A 17,972-nucleotide genomic window follows, 5' to 3' on the forward strand; every position below is an offset into this window, starting at 1 on the left:
CCCATCCTATTCATAATCTATTCCGTTCGAAGTAAATAAATGTGCCATTCACGTCTTGATCGAATACTGGGCCGGGTAAGTATAACAACCTTGGGCCTCCGAGTCCGTTACACAGGGGGGTACACAGGGGGGCACACCCTTCGTTAGTTCGCTTTCTTCTACCTTCGCTCGAAGGAGGAGAGGGGCTTTTGTTTTGCTCGCTCTGCAACTCCAACTCCTCCGAAATCCTAATTTCCAAAACAAAATCTCATCTCCGATCACATTAGATTTCGTATTCCGATTACAAAGCATTGTCCTGGATTCTCAAACTCGTAAAGAAGATGGACTCGGACGAAGAAGACTTCGTATTCTACGGAACGCCGATAGCTCGCGAGGATGACGTCACCACCAGCCGGAAGAAGAAGTCCGTCGCCGAAGCCTCCGGTCAGCTGCGCACTCTCGCTCCTTGGAAGCAAGAGGTAGTTCCTCCTCCTCCTCCTCTGCTATTTCGTCTTCCTTATCTCGTTTATTTGCTTAATGGAAGCAATGGAGATTACGACTGTCGTGTTTACGAGCTCGGCGGAGTTTTACTATCAGTAATTTTTGACTAGTTGAGCTTGTATGGATTATTGAAGGCTGAAGATTAGGATGAGTTTGAGATTGTGATTCTTAATCTGTTTTGTTATTCTAGAAACCAAGCCCTGCGTAGCTATATGTAATGCTTAGAGCATAATTTAGACTATAACAGTCGAGAGTGTTGATACGGACAGTAATGATTTTATGTGCTTGGTGAGGTTTTGAATGAGCAAATTTGGATGAACATTCTCTTGACTTTTTTTTTTTTTTTTCTATCTCTGCAGGTTAGAGATGAAGAAGGGAGAAGAAGATTTCACGGAGCCTTTAGCGGAGGGTATTCTGCTGGATACTACAACACAGTGGGCTCGAAAGAGGGTATTGTTACACATTCCTATGGACTAGAGTGCTTCATTGCTTTTTGTTTATTAGCTAATGGTTCATGTCATGTGAAACAAATGTGCAGGTTGGACACCACAGACCTTTGTGTCTTCCCGTAAGAACAGAGCTGAAGTCAAACAGCAGGACATTTTGAACTTTCTGGATGAAGATGAAAGAGCTGTATGTTTTATTTTGATCGTACCTGGACCTGAGTTTTATCTCAAACTCTCTCAGCTTCTTACCTTTCAGCTTTGTGAAGTGTTCCAGTTGTCAATATTGGAATTAGGGCATTTAGAAAATGGTTAATTACGTGCTTAGTTCTTCTGACAGTTTAATTAGGGCATTTAGGAAAATTGTTGTTTTTTCTTTTCTTGTTTGTTTGTTTGTTTGAAATTTTAACTCCAAAAGGACATGAATACAAAACTCTACTTGGTGAAAAGGCTGATTGGAATTTCGCGAAAATCTGTTCTGCTGTACAAGGGTACAGAAGTCAACCAACTACCAAAGTGTCATCTTTCTAAAATCATATTCTGTTAGGTTTGCTCATTAACGTGTTTAAGTAACAAAAAAATACAAAATAAAGGAAAAAATCGCATATGATTAGCAATAATCTTCCCCTTTTGAGTCGAATGAGATTCTTGAAGTATTTTTCTCAGTAAAACTTCGATCTTATTTCAACATTCTAAATCAGAGGTGTAATTCTATTTTTGATTATATTTAGGAAATGGAAGGTCAATCTTTGGGGACATCTTCGCAGTTTGATACATTTGGATTGACAGCTGCAGATCACGCTAGAAAACATGCAGAAAAGGAACAGCAGAAAAGGTTAATGTTGATCATGTGTGATCGCTGTTTGCTAGATATTCATGTCGGTCAACTTGATGACTAAATTGATTTTGCATGTATTATAGGCCATCAGCTATTCCTGGACCTGTTCCTGATGAATTGGTACTTCCAGCCACAGATTCTATAGGTATGTGTCCCGATAATTTGGGATTAGCAATTATTGAAAATGTTTGCAGTTGTACATCATTTAATCCCAACTTGCCCTTGTCCATTAGGTGTAAAATTGCTGCTGAAGATGGGATGGCGCCATGGTCGTTCAATTAAGGATTCACATGCTGATGTAGCATATGGTATGTTTTGCAAATGCAAATTCAAGATTGTTTTCATATTAATTCTACTGTGCTTCTTTTCCAAGATATATTAATGCATTGTAAGTGGTTTTTTGAACCAAACTTGAACAGAATAAACTTAAACGATCTGGGAGAATGACTTATTTCATTGAACAACTACTTTGGCTAATATATAGCCTTACACGGTAAAGTGCAAAGGAATGAGTCAACCTAGAAGCATATCACCCTACTTAATAGGGTATAATGAAACAGAAAACAGAAAGCAAACCTAAACAGCAAGGGATCCTAATGCTGCAAGGAATCCCAATACTTGACAAGTGGCCTCTATTTGAGGCTGCAATTTAGAGAGCTTGTATGCATGCCGTAACTTTAACCTTTTCAAATAAGCATATAGTGCATAACCCCCTCCAACCCCTCCTCCCGCCGTACTGCTCAAACCTGGAGAGTAAGATACTTCATGAAATGTGCATGTGTGCAAAAGTTGGAAGTGATATCATTGGAGGATTTAACTTCACGTCGTTCGTAACAGATGCTCGAAGGGAAGGTAGAAAAGCTTTCTTAGCATTTTCTGCTAATGATGCGAAAACACAGCTGGCTGACTCCGATCCCATTCATGATAATTCTGAAAATTATTCAGAGCAGCATGCAAGTGATGATGTTCGATCTTCACAAAATACACCTGTAAGTAATCTGTTTTCTTAGCGTTTTCTTACGAGTGATCAGAACTGCATGGTTAGTTGTTTTCAGGTTATTAGCAAATGCACTAGATATCTATATCAGATGGATCTGGAAATTTATATACATGATAGTGCATGAGTTGTGCCTCACATCTTCTCTTTCAGGTTTATGTACTCAACCCAAAGCAGGATATGCATGGATTAGGCTTTGATCCTTTTAAGCATGCTCCTGAGTTTAGGGGTATGCAATTTTTTAGATTGGTGATGTATTTCTAGTTACTAATATGGATGTGTTCTGATTGATTTTTTTACTTAATTTTTTATTTTCAGAAAAGAAAAGGTCACGTGTATCTGATAATAGGGGCCCTGGAAACAAAAGTTCTCTTTTACTGAAGAATAGTCTATTTGGCTTGAAGTGTAAGATTTAAGATTCATGTAGTAGGCATTCCTTTTTTGCTTTATCATTGAGGTCACCATCCTATTATTCATTTGATCGCTTGGTTTTTTGTCTCAACTTATGGTTGATCTGGCTTGTCATTCATCAGCAGGAAAAGCTGCTCCTGGTTTTGGAATTGGAGCACTTGAAGACTTTGATGCTGAAGATGAGGATGTGTATGGCTCTGGTTAGTATTTCCTGGGTCAGGAGTTTGGTTATTATGGGTAGTTATCAATCCAAGGCAGGAATATATAGGTGTTTTTAGAGGCATATGAATTCATTGCATAAACCACTCTGTTTTTCAAATTCTAGGCTTTTGAAGATACAGTATAGCAGTATGGTTTATTTTGAGGCTTATCTTGATGCTAGAAAATTTAACCATATGATTGAGCTGACACCTCTCATTTCACCCTTCATATGTTCTAACTTCTAAAATCTTTCACTGTCCCTCCTCTCCTGTTCAGGCTATGACTTTGAGGAGACTTATGTTGAAGATATTGATGAGCCAACAAAATTGATCATGGATAGTAAGCAAACGTCTGTTAGAAAGGAACCAGGTGCTCTCTCTGGATTTAGACTTGCATCAAATTCTGACTACCAACTTGAAAGGTAATTAAAGGTTTTAGTTTTCTGATACACATTTTTATTTTGTAAGTGAAAAGTTCTAGCTTAAAGTAGGAGAAACCAAATATAGTGGGCCGTAGATTTCTTTATTTATGGTTTTGATATTGAAGATTTTAACTGATGTCTACCATTTTTCCCTCAGTATAATGAGTTGTAACTTGTAGGTCTTTGATCATTTTGGTTAACATAGGATATCCATTGGTACTTGAAAATTTAGCCTAAAACACTATTGATATATGTACAACTATACAAGTTGCCACCTATTTTAACTGTTTAATACGCATGTGCATATGCTGAAATTTGAACCTTCTGAATGATTATGGATGAGTCCATGATGAAGTTACATATACTTTACATAAAAGAAAATATGTTCTCACTTTCTTTTTTTTCTTTTTTTCTATTTTTGCCGAGTATATAACTGATAACTACTCCACTGGCATATCTTATAGATTTGATCCTCCTGTAGTTCCAAAGGATTTTGTACCCCAACATAAATTTTCTGGGCCTCCTGAGACTAGCTACAAGCTTGGAGATCCTGGGCCCCCGGAAGTCCCTCCTCCTCAGGATAATAATCTGAAAGTGTTAATTGATGGGGTGGCAACTTTAGTAGCTCGATGCGGCAAATTATTTGAGGATCTCTCAAGAGAGAAAAATCAATCAAATCCAATGTTCAGTTTCCTTGTTGGAGGAAATGGTCATGAGTATTATGCAAGGAAGCTGTGGGAGGAGCAACAGAAGAGAGGAGATCAAACTAAGCTGCAATTAGATGGTAAATTGTCTCCAAGAACACAGAAAATGACAGCAGAGGGTCGTGGGAAACTTTTAGGGGAAAGGCCTTTGGAGCGAAGCTCTAAAGACTCGAGTACATCAATTTCTTCCACTGATGCCATTCATCTTCAGTACAATCTTTCAGATACATTTACTGATCCCTCATCATATGTGAGTACCATAGCTCTTTACTTTTGTGGTTTTTTTTTCTCTCTATCATATGAAAACCTTTACTAGTTCCATGTAATTCAAATTGCAGTTACTGGCTTTGACTGCTCTATCACTATAAACTCTTTTTTTTTTTTTTGGTTTCATGCCCTTGGTTGTAGCTTTCTCTGGACTGTGGAAGTGATGGATTATTCGTCTGACATGAAATTATGTATGTTTTGAATGTAGAGTGAAATGCCAGTAGTCGCAAAACCCTTCATAAATGATGCAGCAAAGCAAGAAAGATTTGAGCAGTTTCTGCACGACAAGTACCAAGGAGGGCTTCGATCTACCGAGTCCGGTAGAGCTAGTCATATGTCAGAAGCAGCTCGTGCTCTTGAGAGATTAGACTTTGAAGTTGCAGCCGAGGCAATAAAAAAAGGGAAATGGAGTAAAGAGATATCCACATCACTTACTGGAGGGATGGAATTTACTTCTGGGGGATTTGTGGTATGGCTTTGTTCATATTGTTTTCACATTTTGACCATGGTTATGCTGGTTCTGATTTGTTTCTTAAATATTAAAACAGCAAGCTAAAGATACTCAAGCTGAAGATGCGATCCCAAAGGAAGTCCATGTAAAACGAACAGAATATCAATGGCGTCCCTCACCTATCCTATGCAAACGCTTTGATCTGATTGATCCTTATATGGGGAAGGTACAGTCATATACTTTCTTCTAAATCTTGTTCTGTTTGTCTGCATTACTTGGTAACTCTCAAACTAGAGCGTAAAGGACACCATTTACTTCATTCATTGGAAAATATGTACTCCAGTGAACATGCTTTTGCTAAACATCATGGCTTGATTTTATGTTATTGCCTTATTGCCACTTGCAGCCACCACCAGCTCCACGATCCAAGAGTAAAATCGAAACTCTCATTTTCACATCCGATTCTGTAAAAGCGACTAAAGAAGAAGAAACTATAATTGTAAAGAGAGACTCATACCACATTCCTCAACCTGAGCCCCAAGGAATAAGCAAAGACGTAGCTGACGATGAAAGTGGTGGTGAGGTAGAAGTTGAAAACGTTGAGAGGCCTGTTGACCTTTACAAGGTACTTTGATCCGTACTTGCTCTTATTAAATTTAAAAGTTCATCGGAAGTGGTTATAAGCTTCTTAGTTCATTCTTGCATAGTGCTGTCCTGCATGTGTGATTCTCACAAAACAAAGGCCGTGCATCACTTATATTATAGTACATGTAGTGTTGTAATTAGATGGTTCATCAACCTTAATATTTACTGTTTTGGGTTTTTAACCAGCTCGATAATATGTGCAGTTGGCGATAACTTTTCATCTATGCTCGTAGACTACTTGCACATCTTTAGCTTATATAACTGGTCTCTTTGCAAAAAGCAATTGCTTGTTTCTGCAAATATTGAATAAGTCCTGGTCGTTACTTAGTATGCATTGTGGATCAGGAGATCGTAGAGTTGTGCCAGTTAGCATAAATCTGAGACAGTATCTGCCGAGTTCGCTATCATTAATGTGCATCATGAAATGTTCTTAACTGTGAGACTTTAACTCGTTTGGCAGTTCCTATGTACATAATTTTGGTAGTGAAAAAAAATGCAATAATAAGAGTATCAATGGAACTCAAAAGATGTATCCACTCACCTAATAACAGAAGAAACCCAATGTTACTATTTTTTATGCAAATGCTGTTTATGGGGCCTGATAGTTATCTTCATTCCTGTGCAGGCTATCTTTTCTGATGATTCAGATGATGAGGAGGATATCTCTACTCCTAATGAAGTTAATCCAGAGAAGAAGGTTGAAGCAGCTAATACAACATTAAACCGTTTGATTGCAGGTGACTTTTTGGAATCTTTGGGTAAAGAACTTGGCCTAGAGGTTCCGCCCGAGTTGCCTTCCTCAACAAACAAAACCATGAATTCTGCTCCTCCCAAAGAGATTGCCAATGCCAATTCAAGAATTTACAATACTTACCCAGTTGAAGAAAAACCTTCTTCCACTCTCAATGTCCCTCACGCCAGCAGGGAGATTGTTCAAGATCGTACATCCGAGAGAAAGGAAACTGTTAATGGTAACTTGATGGGTAGCTCAGCCGGAAGTAATAGCAAATACGCTGAGACTGCTTCTTTAGGCAATCATGTTGATAGAAATAGCTCGGAGAAAGGACCTTTACTGGATAGGAAATTCAAAACACCCTCAAGGCGGCACCGAAGTTCGAGCAGCAGCTCATCATCAGAAGATGAGAGCAGTAGAAAACGCTCCAGGCGACATCGACATAGACATAGACACAGCGATTCAGATAGTGATTCATCCGGTGATCAACGAGACCGATACCATTCTAGGTCTAAAGGGAAAAAGAAAGGATCCTCACGAGAAAAGAGCAGTAGTAGCAGAAGTCACTCAAAACATAAGCGTAGAAGCAGAGACTCCCCCAGTAGATATGATTATTCCCCTGAGAAGGAACGCTCAGAAACCAAGAGAGACAAGCACAGGAGGAGGGAATGAACATGAGGTTTGCTTCCCACCTTTAAGCTGGAATGCCAAATCGCATAGAATTATGGAGCATCCTGTCCTGAATAGACGAAGCTTCGTTTTCTTGCTCTTTTTTTGGAGGAATTTAAATATGAAATTAGATTGTACTTAATAGAGGTTGCATGGTCTATAGTTTCAGAAATTAAATTCTTAGACAAGTAACGATCATCTGCATTGTCACGGAGCTCGAATTATTACTGCCGCTGATGTAATGTTGTCACGTAATGTACATGTATAGTGTGCTGGTAATATTAGGCATTTTTTCCTTTTTGCTTCACCAATTTTTTCTTTTACTGCATTTCTCTTGGTTCAAAAGTTATCCATAATCGGTTAAATGATTCTTGTGTATTTTCCTCTGAGAAAATAATATAATTCTGCAATATTCATGTAGTCATTTCAAGACTGACTTGGTTGGCCTTGTTTTGGGTCAAGAACAGACAGTGTTACTTGTTAGTCAAACTTAATAAGCAAACCTCGCAATCATAGTGACGGTATTAAACGACGATTAGTGCATGTGGATGATCTTGTTTGACCTTCTTACCCACCTAGCTAGCGGCCTCAACCTCCTCCCCCATCACGTTTTCTATCTAATTATGCCAGCAAACCAAAAATAATAATTTCTCTCTTTTCCGTTGAAATCTGAGTGCGTCAGCTATGACGGCTATTTCATAGTATTGCTTATTTTGCTGACTCTGCTTCATTTCACAGCAAACCCGTTACTCTCTTACATGGTTATTTACCTTTTAAGCATTGCTAGGAATAATCTAGTTCACTTCCTTCCTCTGTGAACCAGTATTTCTTGACATTCTAGAAGACTTGGTCCGTACTCAAAAGCTTAAAACTCAAATCACAATCCAGATCACTAGGCGTATATCGTATCTGCCAGTTTCTATAAAAAGCTCAATATTCCAGTTTTGTTCAGATATTTTATTCTGAAACAAAACAGGGTTGATTGTTTGATACACTCCCCTGTTTGGCTTTTCTGCCTTCTGTCAAGTTTGCTCGGGAAGTAGTTGAGTTGGGTTCTGTTTTCTTTTCTCTCTTGTTCAGATTGGGGAGCCCAAAGTCACTTTTCCATTTTTCCTTGTTCAAAGTTTGGTGCTTCTAGAGCTGCTTAGCTACAAGTCAAAGCTGGGAAGGTATAGTCATCTCTCTTTGGCCTTGTTGAGTTGTTGAGCTTCACAGAAATAGAGAAGCAAGAAAATAGAAATAGTACTGCAGCTCTACTTTCATTGCCTTATCTGTGGGTTTTGGGTATAAACTTCAGTTCCAAACGATCTCCCCTTTTGTTCTGGCTCTTACATATTTTTTGCTCAACAGTTTTTCTTCTCACAAGTTCATCTTGGCTTTTTCTGGGATTGTTGAGGTTCTGTTTCTGTAATACAGTTGCTTCTGGGGAGTGGGGACTGCAGTTATTGAGTTCTCACTTGTGTAAGTTTCCTGGATTGGAGGAACTGAATCTTAGTGTTCCTGGAAAAACTTGTTGCTAGAAGTACACTCTTTGAGTGGAACCAATTGTGTAATATATGGGTGGTAGTAGTGGTAGAAGAAAGAAGCAGCATTTCGGCAGAATCCATGCCTTTCATCGTGGAAAGCCATCCTTGGATGGCGAGCATTCGCAGATCGGAGGCCCCGGATTCTCTAGAGTAGTCCATTGCAATGACCCTGAATGCCTTGAGGCCACTGCTAAGAACTATAAAAGCAATTATGTTAGAACCACCAAGTATACACTTGCTACATTCTTACCTAAGGCAGTGTTTGAGCAATTCAGAAGGGTTGCAAATTTATATTTCCTCATTTGTGCAATACTGTCATTTACACCGCTGTCTCCTTACTCGGCTGTCAGTAATGTTGTCCCTCTTGTGGTTGTGGTGGGAGTTACGATGGGAAAAGAGGCCCTTGAAGATTGGCGACGCAAAAAGCAGGTAAATTTTCTGAATGTTCACGCCATGTTTGATGCATTTCTTGATTTAAATTTCTATACTTTGCTGTAGTTAGTGGTATTAGTAATCATGGAGTCTAATGTAGTTTGTAATACTGTTCTTAGGATATGGATGGGAACAACAGAAAAGTTCTGGTGCATCAATCGGAAGGTGAATTTGATTTTAGTAAGTGGAGGGATTTGAAAGTTGGGGATATAGTGAAAGTGGAAAAGGACCAATTTTTTCCTGCTGATCTTATTTTACTTTCATCAAGCTATGATGAAGCACATTGCTATGTAGAGACCACCAATCTTGACGGGGAAACTAATTTGAAAATCAAACAATCTCTGGAAGCAACTTCTTCTAATATTCATGAAGATTCGAGTTTCAAAGACTTCAAGGCTTTGATCAGGTGTGAAGACCCGAATGCAAGTCTCTACTCATTCGTAGGGAGTCTGGAGTTTGAAGGGGAATCATACCCTCTTACACCTCAGCAGCTTCTGCTTAGGGACTCTAAGCTGAGAAACACTGATTTTATATATGGGGTTGTAATCTTCACAGGTCATGATACAAAAGTTATGCAAAACTCGACTGAACCACCTTCCAAGAGAAGCAAAATTGAGAAAAGGATGGATAAGATAGTCTACTTCTTGTTTTTCCTCTTAGTTGTGATGTCTACTGTTGGTGCTATTGTCTTTGGGGTTACAACTAGCCAAGACATAGAAGATGGGGCATTGATAAGATGGTACCTTAGACCAGATGATACTACAATTTACTATGATCCTACGAGAGCAGCAGTTGCAGCCATTTTGCAGTTCTTGACTGCCGTTATGTTGTACAGTTATCTGATTCCCATTTCCTTGTATGTGTCGATAGAGATTGTTAAAGTGCTCCAGGGCGTTTTCATCAACCAGGATCTGCACATGTACTATGAGGAAACTGACACGCCAGCTCGAGCACGTACCTCAAACTTGAATGAAGAACTTGGCCAAGTTGATACTATTCTATCAGACAAAACAGGAACCTTAACTTGCAACTCAATGGAGTTTATCAAGTGTTCTATTGCCGGGACTGCTTTTGGGCGCGGAGTTACAGAAGTCGAGAGAGCTTTGTCCAGTGGTAAAGGCTCGTCTTTTTTTGGAGGGGTGACAGAAGAAGAAGGCCAAGTTGAAGAATCTGCTGAAGCCAAGACATTAATAAAAGGCTTTAACTTTATGGATGAAAGAATAGTGGATGGAAATTGGGTAAGGGAGCCTCATGCAGATGTAATCCAGAAGTTTCTACAGTTACTTGCCGTCTGTCATACTGCAATACCTGACGTTGATGAAGAATCTGGAAGAGTTTCATATGAGGCTGAATCACCAGATGAGGCAGCTTTTGTGATTGCAGCAAGAGAGCTTGGGTTTGAATTTTATGAAAGGGCTCAAACAACCATCTCCCTGCACGAGTTTGATCCTATGTCTGGAAGGAGAGTTGAAAGGTATGCTTCTTGTTTAACACTTTCAATTAATAAACTAAATAGTAAGTGGAACTATTTCAAATATTTTTTTATTTTTATTTTTTATGAAATGTTGAATTTGTTGATATATGCTGTTCTCAAGCTGTCGTTTGCTTTCTGTTTTTCAGATCTTATCAGATTTTGAATGTATTGGAGTTTAGTAGCTCAAGGAAGCGAATGTCTGTGATTGTAAGAAATGAGGAGGGAAAGATACTATTGCTCAGTAAAGGTGCTGACAGGTTTGTAAACTCCTTCCTTTTTCTCTGTACTACAAACATAATCTATCACTTTGCTCTTAATTCTGTATGGATGAAAAACAAAGAATCATATATTCATATTGGTACTTTTATTCCACAAGCAGTGTCATGTTCCAAAGACTTGCAAAGGATGGAAGGGAGTTTGAAGAGAAGACCCGGGAGCACATTAACGAGTATGCTGATGCTGGTTTGAGGACTTTAGTACTTGCATATCGGGAACTTGATGAAGAAGAATACTTTGAGTTTAACAAAGAATATACCGAGGCCAAGAACTTAGTTAGTGCAGATCGAGAGGATGCTGTGGAGGAAGTGGCTGAGAAGATTGAGAGGAATTTGATTCTTCTTGGTGCTACTGCAGTTGAAGACAAACTTCAAAATGGGGTATGTTTTAAACCGACGATCAGCAAAACTACTACTGATCATGTTATTACTGCGCATATTCTATTCCAATGTTCATTTGTTGCCTAGTGAAAGGACATTGGTAGTAATTTTGTATATTAAGACTAAACATTTGTGCCGGATAGGTTCCTGACTGCATTGACAAGCTTGCTCAGGCTGGAATTAAACTATGGGTTTTGACTGGAGATAAAATGGAGACAGCAATAAATATTGGGTATAGTTACTAACTGGACTCTGTATTAGCATCCTTTTTTATGTGTATAAACATTGTTGAGTGCTAACCATATGCTTCTTCGTATTTTTTATTTTGCTTCCAGATATGCCTGCAGTTTGCTTCGACAAGGAATGAAGCAAATAATAATAAGCTCAGAAACCTCAGAAGCTAAAGCATTAGAGAAGGTGGAGGACAAATCGAAAGTGGCCACGGTATACTATATTTCCTATGCAAGATTAATTTTAGAGGGTTAACTTATAGATAGTGTGTGATTCATGCTGTAGTACTAAAAATGGTTCTTTGATGATTATTCAGGCATTGAAAGAAAGTGTTATTCATCAAATAAGTGAGGCAAAGGCATTGCTTGCTTCACCAGATGAGAACTCCGAAGCATTGGCTTTGATCATTGATGGGAATTCACTCACTTATGCCTTAGAGGCAGATGTCCAGGACCTATTTCTAGATCTTGCCATTGGCTGTGCCTCTGTTATATGCTGTCGTTCATCTCCCAAACAGAAAGCACTTGTAAGTATTCCACCAATCTTGTATTTTTATTTTATTTTTAAATTTATAGGTTGTTCCCTTGTTGGTATAATTTATTTGCTCACTTCTATGGTTTCAATAGAATTAATATAAATAAATGCAGGTTACAAGACTGGTAAAAATTAAAACTGGTAAAACAACTTTGGCAATTGGTGATGGGGCAAATGATGTAGGAATGCTTCAAGAAGCAGATATTGGTATTGGTATCAGTGGTGTTGAAGGAATGCAGGTAAAGACTTCACAAAATGCATCATGACTTCATGAGTTACTTCCATTTGGAAGAATTTTGGTGAATTCTCACTTATCGTTTCTGCCTATCTGAAATTTCAGGCAGTCATGTCAAGTGACATTGCAATTGCACAGTTTCGTTTTCTAGAGCGCCTGCTACTCGTACATGGACATTGGTGTTACAGAAGAATCTCGTCAATGGTAAGTTCAGTTCTTAAGAGAATTCAACTCATATATAGCTTTGTGATTACCATTTCTTGGACTACTGATTAATTGTAACCAAGTGCACTACAAAAAATTGACACAACCCTTTCTTGTTTGACAGATATGCTATTTCTTCTACAAGAACATTACTTTTGGCTTCACTATCTTTTTCTATGAGATGTATGCTTCATACTCGGGTCAATCTGCATATAATGATTGGTATCTATCACTCTATAACGTCTTCTTCACATCACTTCCTGTAATTGCATTGGGAGTGTTTGACCAAGATGTCTCTGCCAGATTCTGCCTCAAGGTATGTCCTTGAGTACATAGAGATATTGTTATCTAAGATAGTGAAAACTTCATAGCATATGATCCTTATTGTCTATTTGTTTCGATGTAACAGTTCCCTCTCTTGTACCAAGAAGGTGCACAAAATGTCTTATTTAGCTGGGTCCGGATACTTGGATGGTTGCTGAATGGCATAGTCACTGCCACAATAATCTTCTTCTCCTGCATCCTGGCAATAGGTAGTCAAGCCTTTCGCAAAGGCGGGGAAGTTGTTGGCTTCGAGATCTTTGGTGCCACCATGTACTCAATTGTGGTATGGGTGGTCAACTGTCAGATGGCACTATCCATCAATTACTTCACTTACATACAACATCTCTTCATCTGGGGTGGCATTGTGTTCTGGTACATATTCCAGCTGGCTTATGGTGCCTTGGACCCTTCCATATCAACCACTGCCTATAAGGTCTTTATTGAAGCATGTGCACCTGCCCCATTCTACTGGCTTGTTACACTCTTGGTAGTAGTCACTTCTCTCCTACCTTATTTCACTTATTCCGCCTTCCAAATGCGATTCTTCCCCATGTATCATCAAATGATACAATGGATGAGAACAGATGGGCAATCAGATGACCCTGAGTTCTGTCATATGGTGCGGCAGAGATCGATAAGATCCACAACAGTAGGCTACACAGCTCGTATTGCAAGGTCCAGACGCTTTGAAGAGGGTCATTGATGAATGCACCAGTTAATTTCCACATTCTTCTCATAGCGGTAGTGTACATTATCTCAAAAGTAAGATAAGCATTTTTCCCTTGTATTATATGTTAACTAGTTCCCCATATATTAGAGGAAAAGGCTGGAGCAGAACTGATCAGCTCATGTCCTTCCAACTTTTTGCTTAGGATATATACTTGTATGGTCAGGCAATCGCATCATGTATGATGATGAAGCATCAGATGTACAATATCACCAATATTTATTCAATTATTCGATAAGATTATTTTGTTTTCTAGGTAATAATAACAATTAGTATTGGTGGTGTTTCATTCTGTGGCATCTGAAAAACAATAGGTGAAGCAGACGGAAATGAATTATCTGAAAATTATAATGTTTCTGTAGATGAATGAGATATGCATGAGAAGAGATTCTTCTTCAATAATTGGCATATATAAAACTAGTAGGAACAAAATTCTTGAAGCAATTTCATTTGCTGGCCAGAAACAAAAAAAACATATTACAATCTACAGGACCACCAAACGAAAGATAGAACAAGAAAACAAAAGTAAACTTCTTGTCTATGATCTAAACAGTAATGGAAGCAGATCAGAATTTGTCTGGGTGCTGCATCAATAGAGGTATGAACATGTTAGCTTAGACATCATAACGTTTCGGTCATGAGAGACCAAGGCCTAGATAACCTGAGGCAGACTTTGCCATTATGGTTGCAAATTCATTAAAGCTGATCACACCATCTCCATCTGTATCAGCCTCTTTGATCATCTCTGTGAGCTCCTTATATGACAAGGGTTGGCCCATTTTGGCCATGGATTTTGCCAGCTCTGCTGCAGTAATGTAGCCATTGCCGTCGCGATCAAAGGACTGAAAAACCTCCATGAGTTGCTGCTGGTTTATAAAGATTTCCTCATTCATGTCAGGCAAAATGGCCTTGACCAACTCATCAAATTCAACAGAGCCATTGCCGTTTGCGTCAATGTTGGATAGCAGAACATGCATTTGGTCACCTGAGGGCCTGAGTCCTAGGGACCGGAGGAGCGCCCCGAGCTCCAGAATGGTGAGGCTGCCATCTGAGTCCATGTCGAATCTTGCAAAGATGGCCCTTAGCTGGTTGAGTTGCTCAACTTGTAATGCAGGCATTAGGACTAGTACTATAAACAACAACGACACAAACAATGAAGGTGCACAATATGAGAATAACAGATTGTGATTAACACAATGACTTTGCTGATTGCGGTGATGGTGGGTGGCAGCAGAGGAGGAGGAGGAGGAGGAGGAGGAGAAAAGGGTTGTTGTGGTTTGATTTGCTTTGGTGAAATGGGGGTTGTTGTTTTGGTGGTGAATGATTGTAAGATTTGAAGGCTAAATTTGGTTTGTGGAGACAACTAAGAGGCTAAGTCGGTGGTTTTCTTTTTCTTATTTTGTCACACACATGGAAGGTTCTCTTTTCATGTGTGCTTCTAGGAAGGGAGCTAGAGTTTTGGAATTTCTACCGGTGATGAGTAAATATAGTCAATTGACTTGCATATCTTATGATTTCATACCACGAGAGTCGTAGAAAATTGTATCTTTATATTCCGAAATATAAAATGCAAATTAGATATTTTAGATTTTTCATGAGATCATTTTTCACCGTTGAACGGGTGAATATAGTACTGAACCCAGAAATCTTCCTGTGATTAGGTAATTTTAGCATACCTGCCCTATCTCCTGCTCATTTGGGGTCAACATTGCATCATCTAATTGTTTCATTATCTCTATTTGCATAGTAGGGCTAGGAAAATGAACAATCTATGTTGCACAATATTTGCTTAGGTCAACAAAATAACTATCTGTTCTGGTGAATGATTCACTGAAAATTTGCCTTTGAAATTTAGGGTTCACTACCATAACTATCTGTTCCAAGGCAATGGTACCATCACTAGTTCACTACCATGCATCTAAAATACCTCAAAGTCTCAGAACTACAAGTAAGAGCTTTGCAAATATAACTTAACCCTCTTGGGGAGGAGCCTTGTCACCTTGTTTAACCTTGGCAACATCATTTCCTCGTTGGCCAAAACCCTTAACCTTTGTTGATCCAACTTCCACATCAGGATGAGGGCAATGATCACCAGACAGACACCGAAACCTGCACTTGCGCTTCAGCCATGCGAAACAGCTTCTTTGATCTCTGATGCCCTCCAATGGTGTCAGCACAACCTGATCCCGGGTCAGGATTCGACCCAACACGCATGAAAGAAATGCAAGGATTGTTAGGACGGAGATGACTGCAAAGAAAGGGCCGATTGATCCAGAAGAACTTATCGGAACTGCTTCAGGAATCGGATTAGTACTCAAGCTCTCTCCTGCTGGCTGATAATTAGGCAGTGTTTGTGATGTTGTTGCCATCTCTAGCTTTTTGTAATGTGTTGGTAGTAAAAACAAGCCCATACAGATTGAATCATGGAGCTATATAAAAGCATCAAAAGCTACAAAGAAGCATTGTGTAATAGTGATCAAAGTGTTGATCAAGAGCTGAAATGAGTGGAAGACAACATGGAAAGGAGCTAAAGTAGTGACTTTTTTCCTTTTCTTTTCTTTCTTCTTTTTAATCTGCTATGCTTTGAGGAAAGATATGTCTGGTTTGCTTAATGCACACCCTCCTCATCAAGAAAGCAGACCTTTCCTTACTCCTCTTGCATTTATAAGTTGTTGTTTTGTATTATATCCATCTTCATTCTTCACACCCCTTCCAACTCCTTACCACCAATGTGAAATTTACTTGAATCCATCAAAATCTATTTTCCCTAAACTTATACGGCATCAAAAAATGCATCCACAATACTAGCATCGTTACTTATCAGTCGATTCTTGTGAGAAAATACGTTCTACTCGATTAAAGCTTCATCTTCCAATTTTTAGTTTTTCTTTTCCCATTTTTCCATTCTTAAAAAAAAAAAAAAAATTCCAATTTTTTTATTAACAAAAAAAAAAAACCGAATGTAAATACAATAGAAGGAACTGCCCAATGTTTTAGGCCCGACTTCTGATGACATCAAATGTGACATTGGGTCCCCGCCCATGGACCACGGTTGATATGAGCATTGGGTCCACACTAATTATTATTTGTACGAAAATATAATATAGGATTTGAAATTCACACTCCATAAATTGTAATTTACATTCTTATTTTCTATTTTTAGTCATTATTTTCATAAGAAGACAAAATGGTGGGTTCCACACCAATTATTATTTGTACGAAAATATAATATGGGATGTGAAATTCACACTCCGTAAATTGTAATTTACATTCGTACTTTCTATTTTTAGTAATTATTTTTATAAGAAGACAAAAGTTAAGTCACTAAGGCCAAAATTTAAGTTACCAAAAATAGAAAGTGAGAGTGTGGATAACAATTTGAAAAGTGTAGATTTCACTTCCTTATAATATAAAACGATATCCAGAATCAACACGCCCATAACAGTCATTTCTCCAGCACAAATGAGCTAGTCTTCAAACGACACGTCGTGTTCGTACTAGGGATGGCAATGGGTAGGGTGGAGTCAGGGGATCAAAATACCATACCCGTATCCTTTTTCATTCTTCATCCTCGTAGCCGCTCCATTCCCCCGTAATTAGATAATGGGGATTCCCTGTACCCGTCCCTCTTTGGAGATTACGTTCTCGTACCCGCCTCGATTCCCGTTAACAATTATGTAATAATTAATTTTTAAAAAATAATTACGAAATATAGAAATATGAAAATAAAATCAAATACATATATAAATAAGTTTCTTGATTCAATCAAACAAAAACGAATACAAGTCTCGGTTAAAAAAGAAGTTTCTATAAATATTCATTAAGAAAATCATAGTAGAAAAATATTACAAAAGATTTTACATAAACATCTATTTATAAATAATATATATATTAAAAAATAATATTTACATCCTAAATGGGTGAGGATGTAAACGAATATCAAAATACCATACCCGCTCCGTACTCGAGTTAAATACCATACCCGTCACTCGTTTATCCTGTATATCTCCCCCGTTAGGGTCGAATACCCGTAGTACCCTACCCGTTGGGGATTATTGTCATCTTTAGTTCGTACCCCCCATACAGTGTTCTCTTGGTCACCAAATAAGGGTAAGAACGTAAAATCCACATATAACCCGAATAGTAAAACCCCAAAGTAGCCCCTCAAGGGAAAGTGACTGCCAATAATTGTCGTTTCCGTATGTGAGCGAACAAAAAGAAAGAGAGCAGTAAAAAGCCAAATAGAGACGGAAGCGAAATATGGTTGATCTTGAGTTTGCTGGTTTTAATCTCTTTCTCTTCTCTCACTCTCTAAATGCATGCATCAATAATTCATATATATATTTATATATATTGAAGAACCCGGATC

The 17,972-nt window shown here is 38.5% G+C and overlaps 3 protein-coding genes across 3 annotated transcripts; 2 read left to right on the forward strand and 1 right to left on the reverse strand.

The window, feature by feature from the left end:
- Positions 1–234: 234 nt before the first annotated feature.
- On the forward strand, positions 235–7,560 carry LOC101297246 (G patch domain-containing protein 1-like). Its single transcript, XM_004299202.1, has 16 exons — positions 235–458; positions 840–930; positions 1,019–1,113; positions 1,655–1,758; positions 1,845–1,906; positions 1,995–2,069; positions 2,599–2,750; positions 2,912–2,987; positions 3,077–3,163; positions 3,292–3,369; positions 3,647–3,791; positions 4,256–4,745; positions 4,971–5,231; positions 5,311–5,439; positions 5,620–5,838; positions 6,484–7,560. The coding sequence occupies exons 1-16, from the start codon at positions 321–323 to the stop codon at positions 7,261–7,263; spliced, it is 2,982 nt and encodes a 993-aa protein (XP_004299250.1). The 5' UTR covers positions 235–320; the 3' UTR covers positions 7,264–7,560.
- Positions 7,561–8,816: 1,256 nt separating this feature from the next.
- On the forward strand, positions 8,817–13,895 carry LOC101297539 (putative phospholipid-transporting ATPase 9-like). The gene is made up of 11 exons (XM_004299203.1): positions 8,817–9,215; positions 9,338–10,692; positions 10,839–10,949; positions 11,072–11,348; positions 11,492–11,580; positions 11,684–11,792; positions 11,896–12,105; positions 12,227–12,352; positions 12,454–12,552; positions 12,677–12,868; positions 12,962–13,895. Exons 1-11 carry the CDS (start codon positions 8,817–8,819, stop codon positions 13,577–13,579), a joined length of 3,585 nt encoding a protein of 1,194 aa, XP_004299251.1. The 3' UTR covers positions 13,580–13,895.
- Positions 13,896–14,054: 159 nt separating this feature from the next.
- LOC101297834 (probable calcium-binding protein CML15-like) lies at positions 14,055–14,840 on the reverse strand. The gene has a single exon (XM_004299204.1). The coding sequence runs from the start codon at positions 14,719–14,721 to the stop codon at positions 14,239–14,241; it is 483 nt and encodes a 160-aa protein (XP_004299252.1). The 5' UTR covers positions 14,722–14,840; the 3' UTR covers positions 14,055–14,238.
- Between the last annotated feature and the right edge of the window lie 3,132 nt (positions 14,841–17,972).

The sequence above is a fragment of the Fragaria vesca genome, linkage group LG5, assembly GCF_000184155.1.
Source record: "Fragaria vesca subsp. vesca linkage group LG5, FraVesHawaii_1.0, whole genome shotgun sequence".
NCBI classification, from domain to species: Eukaryota; Viridiplantae; Streptophyta; class Magnoliopsida; order Rosales; family Rosaceae; genus Fragaria; species Fragaria vesca.

Excerpts from the sequence above, each read along its gene's own strand:
- LOC101297246 (XM_004299202.1), top strand. The coding sequence starts at position 321 with ATGGACTCGGACGAAGAAGACTTCGTATTCTACGGAACGCCGATAGCT. Across the intron at positions 931-1,018 it reads CACAGTGGGCTCGAAAGAGG|GTTGGACACCACAGACCTTT; the intron begins GTATTGTTACAC and ends ACAAATGTGCAG. Across the intron at positions 5,440-5,619 it reads TTGATCCTTATATGGGGAAG|CCACCACCAGCTCCACGATC; the intron begins GTACAGTCATAT and ends TGCCACTTGCAG.
- LOC101297539 (XM_004299203.1), top strand. The coding sequence starts at position 8,817 with ATGGGTGGTAGTAGTGGTAGAAGAAAGAAGCAGCATTTCGGCAGAATC. Across the intron at positions 11,581-11,683 it reads GAGACAGCAATAAATATTGG|ATATGCCTGCAGTTTGCTTC; the intron begins GTATAGTTACTA and ends TTTTGCTTCCAG. Across the intron at positions 12,553-12,676 it reads ACAGAAGAATCTCGTCAATG|ATATGCTATTTCTTCTACAA; the intron begins GTAAGTTCAGTT and ends CTTGTTTGACAG.
- LOC101297834 (XM_004299204.1), bottom strand. The coding sequence starts at position 14,721 with ATGCCTGCATTACAAGTTGAGCAACTCAACCAGCTAAGGGCCATCTTT.